Source organism: Marmota flaviventris, chromosome 13 (assembly GCF_047511675.1).
Source record: "Marmota flaviventris isolate mMarFla1 chromosome 13, mMarFla1.hap1, whole genome shotgun sequence".
In the NCBI taxonomy this organism is placed as follows: domain Eukaryota; kingdom Metazoa; phylum Chordata; class Mammalia; order Rodentia; family Sciuridae; genus Marmota; species Marmota flaviventris.
Window position 1 is genome coordinate 101353989 of NC_092510.1, and position 13036 is coordinate 101367024.

The 13036-nt window shown below is 56.9% G+C and overlaps 1 protein-coding gene across 1 annotated transcript in view; it reads left to right on the forward strand.

The window, feature by feature from the left end:
• The window catches only part of Adamts13 (ADAM metallopeptidase with thrombospondin type 1 motif 13), a 32633-nt gene extending 19782 nt beyond the window's left edge, over nucleotides 1-12851 (forward strand). The window contains exons 18-30 of the mRNA XM_071600416.1: nucleotides 758-893; nucleotides 972-1101; nucleotides 1640-1825; nucleotides 2745-2934; nucleotides 3535-3655; nucleotides 5212-5341; nucleotides 5422-5601; nucleotides 8389-8593; nucleotides 9334-9586; nucleotides 10028-10174; nucleotides 10484-10660; nucleotides 11640-11824; nucleotides 12421-12851. Coding sequence (XP_071456517.1) covers nucleotides 758-893; nucleotides 972-1101; nucleotides 1640-1825; nucleotides 2745-2934; nucleotides 3535-3655; nucleotides 5212-5341; nucleotides 5422-5601; nucleotides 8389-8593; nucleotides 9334-9586; nucleotides 10028-10174; nucleotides 10484-10660; nucleotides 11640-11824; nucleotides 12421-12666 — 2286 coding nt within the window. The 3' untranslated portion in view covers nucleotides 12667-12851. The remainder of the gene's footprint in view (nucleotides 1-757; nucleotides 894-971; nucleotides 1102-1639; nucleotides 1826-2744; nucleotides 2935-3534; nucleotides 3656-5211; nucleotides 5342-5421; nucleotides 5602-8388; nucleotides 8594-9333; nucleotides 9587-10027; nucleotides 10175-10483; nucleotides 10661-11639; nucleotides 11825-12420) is intronic.
• The last annotated feature ends 185 nt before the right edge of the window (nucleotides 12852-13036 follow it).

A 13036-nucleotide genomic window follows, 5' to 3' on the forward strand; every position in this document is an offset into this window, starting at 1 on the left:
AGTCAGCAGGGTTCCCTCAGGGCCCAGGCCAGAGCAGGTCCCCATGACCTTTCCTGCCTCCCCACATGGCTCAGCTTGCCTACCTTCCCTTGCCTAGGAGCACTGACCCCATCATTGGCTACAGGTAGTTCTGCCAGCAGCCTGGGCCCCCCTCCAGGTGCAACAGGTCAGGACTTACTCAGGTGGGCTGTGATAGGCAGCCAAACAGGGCAGATACTGCATGTCACCTCCCACTGTGTGACCTCCTCTGGGCCCTGGATTCCTGCCTGGCCCCTTTCTTGGGCACAGCCACTTCCTGAAGTGCAAACAGCCCAGGAACCCTGCTGAAGCCTTTCCCAGCTCTGAGGGTCAAGCTAGGCCACTGGGCAGCCACAAAGCCCCTGGGACCCTGGCCCTTCCTGCTGGCCATGGGCCTCAGCTCCCACTCTGGAGGCACATGCTGGTCTGGTCTGTGTGACCCTTGCCTGGGCCCTCTGCTGAAGTGCCCCTTGCCTTGCTGTGGCTCCTGAGTAACACTGCAGTCTGCCCCCGTCAACTTGGGACTCCCCGCTCCATGTTCCCGTAACTCCCTGCCCCAGTCCTCCTAGTTCCCTTGGTAAATAACCCCCACCCCCAAAGCTACCTGAAGCTCCTATCTGCTGTGCTGTCCTGCCTGGGGCTGGGGGACTGGAGTGTGGAGAGGCTTTCCCACTCAGGTGACCATGATGGTGACTCCGGAGCCCACTGGACAGTCCCTGGGCTCCCCTCTCTGACACAGGTGTATCGGCGGCACAGCGAGGAGCACGGCAAGCTCACCCTCCCCAACGTCACTTTCACCTACTTCCAGCCTAGGCAGCAGGCAGCCTGGGCGTGGGCCCCCATGCGCGGGCCCTGCTCGGTGAGCTGTGGGGCAGGTGAGGCCCAGGCTGGGGCTCGCCTCTGCCTTGCTGTCCCTACGTGGAGGTGGTCGAGCCCTTGCTCTGCTTTTGCAGGACTGCGCTGGGTGTCCTATGGCTGCCTGGACCAGGCCCGGGGGCAGTGGGTGGAGACTGCCCAGTGCCAAGAAAGCCCCCAGCCTCCCTCATGGCCAGAGTCCTGCAACCCTGCACCGTGCCCCCCATAGTAAGTGCTGTGCTGGGCCATCCCCCTGGCTGCTGGGGCCCAGGTGGCCTGGGCTGGGCAGCTTCTATGCCTGTTCTTGTGTAGTACTGATGTCAGCCCTGTGGGGCAGATTCTGTTGGTGACTCCTATTTGCAGATGGGGACACTGAGACTCGGGACAGATAGGGAGGTAGTGTCAGCCTTGTCTGAGTCTGCTATGAGCTGAGATGCTCATTGTAAGGTGGTGGGGACCTGGGAGAATGGTGGGTGGCTCAGGGGTGCTGGTGGAGCAGTGCTCCTCCTGGCCCAGCAGGAGCATTTGGCTGCAATATACTGTTAGGAATGAGGCCACCATTGCTAGGTGGAGCACTGAGGCAGCTGCCTGCCTGCACCACTGTGCATCTGTCCTCTAGCTTGGTGTGCAGGGCAACCCTGCAGACCTGGCCTCTGGAGGACAGCTCAGGACATCTGGAGTTAGAGGGAGAAGCATGTTGGCCAGGGCCTGCTGCTCTTCCCCGTTGCCCCCTGATCCAGCCTGGACACTTCCTCCTGCTCCTCAGCTGGCTGGCTGGAGACTTCGGCCCATGCAGTGCCTCCTGTGGGGGAGGCCTCCGTGAGCGGCTGGTACGCTGTGTGGAGGCACAGGGGGGCCTCCTGAGGACGTTGTCCCCGGCCCAGTGCAGAGCGGTGGCCCAGCAGCCAGCAGTGGAGGTGGAAACCTGCAACTCCCAGCCCTGCCCAGCCAGGCAAGCATGCAGTGGGAGGGCCCCCACAGGGTTCATCCATGTGTGGAGCCCACCCTCCCAAGTTCCGTCTTCCCGAGGCCTTTGGTTAGGCCCCATCCTGGTAATGCCTGGTGACAGGTGGTGACACCTGGTGCCTAAGCATGCCCCTTCAGAGTTCTCCCGGCCCTGGAGCCCCTGGCCACTAACTTCACTGGCTGAACTTTCAGCCCCTGCTGTGGAGTAGCCGAGGCCCTGCTTGTGGAGGGGCAGTGAGGCGGGTGGACCCTAAGTGAGAAGCCGAGGACATCACCTTTTCCTCACCATTGTCTCGCCCACACAGCCTGCACTGCCTCTTTTCCCACTGGGCAGCCGGGATGAGTCCCCTCCCTCTCTGGACCCCTGTCTCCTCTGTCCAGTGCTGGCCCGCCCACGGCCCTGGCTCTTTCCCCTTGTGCTTGGCAGAGTGTAGTCAGCCACTGCTCTTGCTCAGCCAGCCCTGATCCAGCCTCAGCATCCTTCTGACCACAGCACCTGGGCAGCTCTGCCCAGGCATGCAGCTGAAACCCACTTGTCCCCCAAACCTGGTGCTGTGACCCCATTTGGTACCCATTTTTCAGCCCCTGCAGTGGGGCATGGAGCATCTCACTGTTGGGTAGCTCCTGGAGGGCAGGAGGGGTGGCTCTGTCTCCCCACACCTGGTACCAGGTGGGGTGCCTGGTCACCATGTAGGAGGTCTTCTTCGGGGAAACTCGGAAGTGCCTTGAAGGTCACTTGGTCTGGAGCTGCAGGGAATGACTTCTGAACTTTGCTTCTTTGTGGGGCATATTCTAGGTTCTTGATGTTGTGGGGGGTAGCTTTACTGCTTTCCTGCCCTCAAGCTGGACCATGCCTATAGTGAGGTGGCAGAGCAGGGCCTGATGAGGGTCTCATGCTGTCTCAGGTGGAAGGTATCAGACACTGGCCCCTGCACAGTGGCCTGTGGAACAAGTGTGGCCTTTTGGAATATAACACCTGTGCAGGGGTCAGATGGCCTGCAGGCACCAGCAACTACAGGGCCCTGCTGCACGGATGAGAGGTCACCTGCTCTCAAGCCCTGTACCAGGATGGCGTGTCCTCCAGGCTGGAGTCAGGTAAGTGACCAGGGCAGGAGGTGGCTGAGGCTTCTGGTTCTTACCTGGCTAGGAGAAGAGCAATGAGTGCTGGTCAGCAGTGCTTTGCAGGCCACGGCAAGAGCACCATCCCTCTGCTGGGTGCTGTGAGGGCTACCCTGTCCAGAGGACAGACTCGGAGCGCCCCGGTAGGGGCAAGCCAGGCTCGGAGGATAGAGACCTGTTGGGAGCATCCAAGGAGGGTTGGACTTGGCTGCTGCCCCACCTGGCATCCAGGGGGTCTGGGCTTAGTGGCCTTGCTCTCAGAAACTGACCAGACCAGCCCCTCCCAGCTGGGGGTTGCAGGCCAGGCATGCCTACAGACCCCACTGCTAATCCCCAGCTCATAGCCCCACCCAGTGAACACCTCCACGATGGGACACAAAGGCTGAAGTGGGGTACACAGAGTACTATAGGGGATGAGAGGCAGCAGGAGGAGCAGCAGGGGGAGCCCCATGTGTGCAGCCACTTCCTGCTCTCCCTGATCTCTCCTCAGGAGGTCAGGATGGGGGCCAGGGAGCTGGGCACCCAGGGTGGAGGTGGGAATGCCAGATCCACTCACCAGATGCTCTCGTCCTGCAGCCGGACACCACGTCTCTTGGGGAAGAGGCCCCCTTGCCACTGGGCAGTGCCAGGCTGGAGGCTCAGGCCGCACACACGTGGACTCCCCTGACAGGGCCATGCTCTGTATCCTGTGGGCGAGGTGAGGCCCCAGAGCGTGCCTGAGGACCAGCACTGGTCACAAGCTCTCTTCCCTTCCTGCATTGTAGTGCCAAGGAGCAGGCTCACAGGAGACCTGAGCCAAGTGCCTGCTGCCTGCTCTACCTGTGTTCCCTGAGTGGCTGAAAAACAGGGAGGTTGATAGCACCCAGCAAGGTTGGCACCGAGAGCCTGTCTCTCAGTTCCGCAGAGCTGCGAGAGGTGGGCCCAAAGTGACCAAAGCAGAGAAGCAAAGTTACTCTTAAGAAACACAATGTTGTTTTGTTTTTCCAATTTTTTATTGTAAACTGCTCCCTGTCATAAAACCATTTTGTAGTGTCTGGTTCAGGGCATTAATGAGTGCACACTGCCCTGCGCCAGGGTCACTGTCCTCCTCTAGGGCCTCTCCATCAGTACTGCCCTCCCCGCCCAACACCAGCTCCCCGCTGCTGCCTGCAGTCTCCCAACTGTCTCTGTGGTTTCACTCCTCTGGGGACCCCAGATCTGTGTGGTCCCACAGGGTTCGTCCTTTGTAACTGGCCTCATTGACTTAGCATAATGTCCCCAAGTTTCTTCCATGTGGTAGCAGGTGTCACACTCTCTTCTTTCTTAAGTCTAAAAAGTTTTCTGTGTAGACGTGAGGACGGCCCCTGGCTTGTCTCCAAGTTAGCTTCAGCAAGTGCTGCTGCGCCGAGCGTGGGGTGCTGAGGCTCGGCCTTCGGTATTTCAGTGACACCCAGAGTGGAACTGCTAGGTCACAGGGGCATTCTAGGTTTAATTTTTGGAGGAAGCACTGTACTGTTTTCCACAGCGGAACCCTGCATTCCCACTGACTGAGCACATGGGTTCAGTTTCTCCATATGCTCATCAATATGATCTTCTGGTTTTAAAAGAATTTAATTTCTACCCTAATGGCTGTGGGAAGAAGCCAGTCACAGTGGTGCACATCCGTAATCTTGGTGACTCAGGAGGCTGAGGCAGGAGGATGGAAGCCAGCCTCAGCAACTTACTGAGACCCTGTCTTAAAATAAAAATAAAAAGGGCTATGGATGAGACTCAGTAGTTAAGCGCCCCTGGGTTCAATGCCTGGTGCCAATAAATAAATGGATGGATAGATAGATGACAGATAGATAGATGTGATATGCAGTGTTTCTATACACAAGTCCTAACCACACACTCAGTCCAACATCAGTGTGCTTAGAGCTGAGGCCAGCAAGCAACTGCTTTTGGGGATCCCAAAGAAGTGATGGCCTTGATAGTTCACTGACAGTGAGCACCATGGGAGGTGCCCTGACCTGGCACTAACCCTGCCTCTTGGTGAACAGCAGCCACTCCCACTTAAGTGCACCAGGCACTTCACGGCTGTCCTTCCACATCTTTATAAATGTCTCTGCAAGGTAGATGCCATTATATTATATGAACATGAGGCTCAGAGAGATAAAGTCATTTGTCCAAGTCACACAGATGGTAAGTGGGCCTCATCTACTAGAGCTGCCCTGTGATCCAGGTCCTTGCTGAACCTGCCTCTCAGGGTGAGGGGGACCCTGCTTCCTGCTGCAGGCCTGATGGAGCTGCGTTTCCTGTGCATGGACTCTGCCCTGGGGACACCTGTCCAGGAAGAGCTGTGTGGTGTGGATGACAAGCCTGGGAGCCGGCAGGAAGTCTGTCGGGCTGGCCCGTGCCCCGCTCGGTGAGTTGGGGAGGGGAGCTGCAGGGAAGGCATCTGACTTGGGAGTAGTCTCCTATGGAGTGCCGGCTTTCCTCCTGCAGGTGGGAGGTCCGAGCCTTGGCACCGTGCCCAGTGACCTGTGGAGGGGGTCAGGTGCCCCTGGCTGTGCGCTGCATAAGGTTGGACCACGGCCGCCCTGTCCCTTTGCCCCACTCCAAGTGCTGGCCAGTGCCCCGACCTGGCCCCTTTGAGGACTGCAGCCCAGAACCTTGTCCAGCCAGGTGAGCCTGCCTCTTCCCAGAAGACTGGAAGCTCTTGGTGCCCTCCCAAGGCTGTGGGGGGATCTGAGGCCATCCTGCATGGACAGTGCGTTGCTCAGGACCCAGATGCTGTGGGAGCACTCTGCTTTTCTAGTTAGAACCTGCTCTCTCTTCTCTCTCTTTTTTTTTTTTAAATATTTTTATTTGTGGTGCTGGGGATTGAACCCAGTGTCTCACGTGTGCTAGGCAAGCGCTCTACTACTGAGCCACACCCTAGCCCCGGCTAGCACCTGCTCTTTACTGAGCTCTTACTGTGCCCATGTGCTATTCTGGAGCCAGGGACACAGCAGTGAAAAAGCAGATGAGTTTCCCTGCTCTCCTGGATCTGACATAGGACAAGGAGTGATGGACAGTGAGACCTACAGTCTGATTGGCAGCATTGGGTGTGACACGGCAACATGGAGGGAAGGAAGGTGGCAGGGCTGGTGGGCAGGCTCAGGGTGGATTGGTGCTGGGACATGTGTTAGAGTCGACACCTTTGCCCTGTGGGGACCCCACGTCCTCATGGACACAGCTGTTGTTCACCCTCAGCTTCCCCTTCTGTGAAGAGGGTTGATTTGAATGCTCTGTCCTTGGTGCTGAGCTTTTTGGTGGGGACCTCGGTGCAGAGAACCTTATCCCCAGTAGGGAGAAAATCTCTACAGGTCCTCCCAGCCTCCTGTCTCTAGCCAGTCTGGAGGGATGAGGGGGACACCTTGAGTTCCTGGCCATAGGGAGCTTTGGCTCCCTTATTCAGTGTGTCGCAGGTGGCACCACCAGCTAGTGGCTTGCAGCGTGAGCTTTTTTTTTCGCGTGCAGGATGGGGGTGGGGGTGGGGGGTTATGCAGAGGGTCCATGGGAGATAATGACAAGGAGATACTGCCTGACAGCCAGTGCCAGGGACTGCCTGGCCTAGAGTCTTGAGCCCTGTCTACCCAGGTGAGGGGACAGGACAGACTAGGGCGTGTCTGTTGGGCTTCTGGTGTGTGCAGACACCAGGCAGGCACCCTGGGGATTCCAGGGCAGCACAGTGGCACATGGACAGTCCTGAGGAAACAGGGCTGCCTGGCCGGCTGTGCTGGAGGTGGAGGTGTGGTTCAAGTGCAGAGAGGCAGGTGGTCGTCCTGTGTTCAGCTGTGGGAAGGTCCTGGGGGTGGTGTTTGCAGGACCCTGAGGGTGTGACACCATCCATGGATGGGGAGGCCCAGATGGGACCACAAAGCCACCACTGTAGATGTTTTCCCCACATGGCACATCCCTTAGCCTGAATTCTTATGTGGTAGAGTCTATGTCTGGGCTTTCTACCAGGTTTGGTTTGATTTTTCCTAGCTTTTTCCTAAACCATATCACATTGTTTTATGTTTTGTAGCTTTAAATTCCATTTAGAAGGAGGGTACAGTGGCACATGCCTATAATCTCAGTGACTCAGGAGGCTGAGGCAAGAGAATTGCAAGTCCAAGGCCAGCCTCAGCAACATAGTGAGACCCCATCACAAAATAAAAAAGATGTGGGGTATAACTCAGTGGTGGAATGCTTGCCTAGCATGCACCAGTCCTGGCTTCAATCCCCTACCTGCCAGGGAAAAAAGACAAAACCAGAATCTATGTAGCACCCACGGTGCAAGTGTCTTGCTTTCTTTGCTCATGCTGAAGTCCCGTTTTATTTTTTTACATCACATTTAGAAATGGTATGGGGTTTTGATGGGAATTACGTGCACACACAAGCTCTGGCTTCCGTGGAATGTTGCTGTAGCCAGTCTGGCCTCCTCACTGTTCCAGAGTGTTCCAGGGCTCCTCCTGACTCCTAGCTCTTCTCTGACTCCTAGTTCTTCTCTGGATCTGTGGGGTCCTGGCTGCCCGGGCTCTGCTGACAGCAGGGGTATTCTCCCAGACATATCCAGACGGCTCGCCCAGACACCCACACTGTGCCCTGTTGCTCCTCAGCAACCCACCATCTAGCGCTTGTGCTCTGCTCACAGTTCTGCTCATGGTCTCCCTTCCAGGGCAGGGGCATCTCAGCTGCACAGTTCTGCCCCCCAGGTTATCCTGACAATTTTTGGGATATTTTAGTGGTCACAGTTGGGGAGGGGGATTTGCTACTATCTCTGTGGGCAGAGGGAGGAGCAAAGTTACCTGTTCTGCCATGCACAGGACTGTCCTCCAGACCAGGTCACATAGCCCCAGTGCCAGTGGTGCTAAGGTGAAGATTGTACACCCAAGAGGTGTGTCTCAGTGTGGCTTGTGCCATCACCCTGTGTCTGATCCCACATAAGGCAGAGTGACAGGTCATGAGGGCAGTGGTGTGTAGCATTTAGGACCCCAGGCCCCAGTACAGGCATCCTGGGTTCACGTTCCAGTTCTGAAAAATGCGGCCGTTCTTACTTGTTGAGTGGTTCTAATTAACACAGCAGGATGGTGTGGATCTCTGACACCTCATCTCTCCTCACAGGAGGTGGCACATTGAGATCTGTTTTCCATTATCCTGGGCATCACTTCCTGTGCTGGCACTTGGCCAGCCAGCAGCTCTGTGGGTTTGGGGTATTATGTGATAAAGGGGACAAGAGGGCTCTTTTCTCAGAGCCCTTCAGAACCTTTCCTGCTCCAGGGAGTCCTGCTTCTACTATGCAGAAGACTTAGCAGCTGCACTGCCCTCACTTGGCCCTGGAATCTGTGCAAGAGAATGTCCTAAGACACAGAGGTGGAGCAGAGCCCCTATGGGCAGTGCCATCTTTTCAGGAGCCAGCTCTCTCTGGGTTTTCTCTTCCTGTAGGTGGAAGGTCACATCCCTCGGTCCGTGCTCAGCCAGTTGTGGTCTTGGCACTGCTGTCCGCACAGTGGCCTGCATGCAACTTGAAGGAGGCCAGGACACTGAGGTGGATGAGGTGTCCTGTGCAGCTCTGGTGCGGCCACAAGCCAGTGTCCCCTGCCTCCCCACTGACTGTACCTACCTGTGGCACGTTGGCACCTGGACAGAGGTCAGGGCTGCAGCCCATCAGACTTCCCAGTGGGACTGGGGTGGCATGAGCTGTGAGTCCTCACACACAAGGAGCCCTGCAGGCACTGATTCACTGTGGCCTCCTAAAGGAGGAGGGGGATCTCCTGGGGAAGGGGCTCCTAGAGACAGAAGGCACCACAGGCCCAATCGTGAGGCAGCTGGGCCTTCGGAGGCCAAGAGTGGAGACACTGGGGCACAAGGGCAGATAGTTCAGTCCTACGGAGAGCCACGGCCACCCTGTGCCAAGCACCAGAAAGACAAAGGCAAAGAGGACTCAGAATGCCCAGGAGGGCCTGGTTCAGTGGGGGTACAGGGGTGTACAGGGGTAGAACAGATGAGACGATCCACAGCCCCAGAGGCCTCCTCCAGGGCCACTTCCCACCTTGATCAGCAGGATCCTGGGCATCTGGGCTGGGCAGAGGTGAGGGCCAGAGTTGGGCAGGGTCTGATGGAATGTGGAGGAGGACACCCCAAGGGTGTCCTCATGGACTCATAGACTTTGGGGGGTAAAGGCTGTGAGGGTGATGGGGTGAGATGGGTTTGAATCCTAATTCTTGCTACATACATGACTGACTCCAGGGCCCTCACTGGACCTCAGTCTCCCAGCACATAGCATGGAGATACTTGTCACTCCCAGGTTGTGCGAGGACAATATCAGATACATCTGGCTGTGGCACTGCTGTCCTCATGGCCAGCGTGACTCCTGCCTCCTCTTTGCAGTGCTCTGTCTCCTGTGGGGATGGCATCCAGCGCCGGCATGCCACCTGCCATGGAGCCCAGGCACCTGTGCCAGCCAGCTTCTGCCAGCACTCACCCAAGCCAGCAACAGTGCGCAGCTGCCAAGCTGGGCCCTGTGAGGAGCAGGGGACCTTCCGCTCAGTGCCCCACAAAGAAGCCACTGACCCCAGCCAGACCACAGCTGCTGTTGCTGGTGCTTCTCTGGAGTGGCCCCAGGAAAGCCTGGTGGAGTCCAGTTAGGTTCCTTCCTCCTTTCTCTGTGGGAGGCTGGCTGCAGGGTGGGCAAAGCCACCTCTACCTGGGAAAGCCAAGACAAGCCCTCTGTCCTCTGGACCATATACTACTGGGCTCAGGGTAGACTCCCTTCCTGCTTGGCCAAGGGAAACCACACTTTTATTCATAACTGTCACCATCTAGTGACTTGCTGGGTGCAGCCTAGAGCCCAGGTCCCTGTGGTACAACGCCAGTGCCCTGCACTGCCTCCTTCTCCCTGGAGCAGCTGGAAGCGGCTCTGCCTTAGATCACAATACTCTGATCCATGCAGTCCCATTCCTGACTTGAGATGACTTCTTGCTGGGCCACCCTGTCCTGGCTCCTTGCACAGCAGGGAGAGCTGGGCCCTGTGCTGCTGGGACCCCCAGTGGCTATGCTCACCATGCTCCTCCTCCCTCTGTAGGTGCCTGTGGCAGGCAGCACCTGGAGCCCACAGGAACCATTGACATGCGAGGCCCAGGGCAGGCGGACTGTGTGGTGGCCATCGGGCGGCCCCTGGGTGAGGTGGTAATACTCCAAGTCCTTGAGAGCACCCTCAACTGCAGTGCAGGTACATCTGGGTTGTGTGGGCAGTTGCTGGCAGTTACAGGCCTGCCAGGGGCCGGCATGACTCTAGCGCTCTTGCTGTTGGTGGGGTGCTCCACCTGCATGCCTGCTTTTCATGCTCGGGGTCATCTAATGACCGCGGGGTGAGTACTCATTTTGCAGAGGAGGAGCCTGAGGCTAGGAGAGATTGAATAACATGCCCCACTTGTCACACAGTAAGAAAGTGGTGGCTTGAACTCAACTCAGCCCACCAGGAGCACAGCGGCCAACCTGGAGTAGGAGTGCTGGGCCCTCACTGCCTGCTACTTTCCAGGAGAGAAGTTGCTGCTTTGGGGCCGGTTCATGTGGAAGAAGTTGTGTGGGAAGCTGTCTGGCCTGACTTTCAGCTCCAGGACCAACATTCTGGTGGCTAAGCTGCACCTTGTGTGGCCCGGAAGTGGAGTGCTGCTGGGGTACAGGAGCCAGCCTGCCCCTGGAACTTTCTACAGAGGTATAGCAAGGTGCTACCTCCTCAGAGGGCGACTGGGCCTGTGCTGCTGGCCAGGAATGGGGCTAGTTCCAGTGGGGCAGTGAGCAAGATGGGGAGCCAGCCACGAAGGAACCCGGGTATTCAGTGTTGCTCTGCATGTGCACAGTGTGGGTTCCGGAGGGGGCTGCAGCCCTTTTTCTCTGGGCCATGCAGCTGGACGGGGAGACATGGGACTTGGTCCACATCCTTGCCCAGTTCCTCAGGCCGTTGCCCTTGCCTTTCACTGGACATTCAGCTTCTTCAAGGTCCTTTTGTGAGCTGCTTTCCCTCAGTCCTCTTCTCATACACCTGCTTGTGCAAAAATGCACACTACCACACACCTCTCAGACAGAGGATGGCATCGCAGGGACTCCTGCCTTACCCGTGGTCCTACTGCAATGGTCTGCTAATGACCTTGGTTGCCTCAGGGACTTGCTGTCTTCCAGCAGCCCAAGGTGGCTCCAGAGATTGCTGGTCCCCCCATCGAATGTGAAAGTGTTGTGGGGAGTTCAAGCCCCTCCCTGCCCCTCAGCAGTGAGCTTGCTTGGGTCAAGGTCTCACTGCTCACTTCCTGCCCTCCCCCCTACATAAGCATCTGAGCCTTAGGGAGGCTCCAGAGGGGCAGCAGTTGGGGCACAAGTGGCTGCCATATTGGGCCCTGTTTTGTGCCAGTTTCACTGGTGAGTACTTGTGTAGCATAAGTGCATCAAGCCCTCCTGACAAATGCCTTCCACTGTAAAGGAGGGATGGAAGCTGGGAGCATTGAAAGCATTTGCTAAAGTCGCTCAGCTAGGATTGGTGGAGGGGGTTCCATGGGGGCTTTTCCTGGAAGCCTGACCTTAAGCCAGTGCTGCAAATCCCTCCACTGCTCCCAACTGTGACCTGCCCGACATCAGCAGCCTGTCTGGCTCCTGAGTCCCTGAGACCCACACTTGGTCTACCCACCTGCTCTCCCCTGCAGAATGTGACTTACAGCTCTTTGGACCCCAGGGTGAAATCGTGAGCCCCCTACTGAGTTCAGAGATGATGGGTGTAGGGGGCTGCCGGGTCTTCATCAGTGTGGCTCCACAGGCCCGGATTGCTATCCATGCTCTGGTCACCCACATGGACCCTAGAACTAAGGGAACCAACGCCAGCTATGTCTCAGTGAGTCCATGTGGGAATTTGCTGATTCTGGACAGCTGTCCTTTGGGTTGAGGATGGGGTTGCTGAGCTTAGGGGACCCCTTTCATTTACTTCAGATCAAAACCTCAGAATCATTAGTGAAAGAATGGGAGGAATTTCTTCCATTTATTCACCAAGAAGTGTTTATTGCACTACCTGCAAAAGGGAAGTAGGAAGGATCCCTTCTGTGTAGACAGCCAGTTAACCTGGAGTGGAAGCATGGGTTCCCGTTTCCCAGCCTGATGTAATTTGCCAGGAGAGCACAGGTGGGGGGGAGGCTTTTTGTCTTTGGGAGAACAGTGCTGTGCAAGGCCTCAGCTCCCACAGAGGAGGCAGCCTGGCTTCTGAATCAGGCCTGGTCCCATCCCAGCTCTGGCACTCTGGCTGTGTGTTCTGGGGAATGGTGTAACATCCCTGAGTCTCATTCTCCTGAGTAGAACAGGAGTGGCCACCTGACAGGGCTCTTGTGAGGATTAGATGTGATCCTGTATGTGTGGTAATTTGCATACACAGGCCTGTAGAAACACTGGCTAGTCATCCCTCAGGGCTGTTCCTTTTGCTTGTCCTCTTTCCTGCAGATCCGGGATGCCCACAGCCTGAGGACCACAACATTCCATGGGCAGCAGGCGCTCTACTGGGAGTCGGAGGGCAGTGAGGCTGAGGTGGAGTTTAGCCAGGGCTTCCTGGAGGCACATGCCAGCCTGCAGGGTCAGTACTGGACCCTCAATCCCAGAATGCCAGAAGAGCCCGGAGCACAGCCAGGCCCTGCCCTAGATTTCTCTCCAAGCTTTGGAAGGAAAGAGAACGAACCCAACACCTACTGAACACTAGTAGATGTCTGGGCAACCTGTAGGGTTTAACTCTGGTCTCAGAGTGCCTTCCAACTAGGACTTCCATCAATCTTAGGGATTCTTCTTTGGGGTCTTGGCTTTAGGTGTAGGAGGTGGAGACTCTTTGGGAAAGCAGTTCCCAGCCCTTCAGATGTCAATAAAGGAAATGGGAGGCCTGACCTGATGTTTTCTTCATGTAATCTGTCTAAACCTGGTTTGAAAACCCCCAAGGTGGGGATTCATTCGCCACCTTCAGTTGTCTTCCTCCTACTCAGGGAACAGGAAAGGCCAGGGAGAGTGGAGTCTGGACTGGGTCCTGAGGCTGGCGCACTCCCAACTCTCCGCAAAGACCCACTCCTCCCTC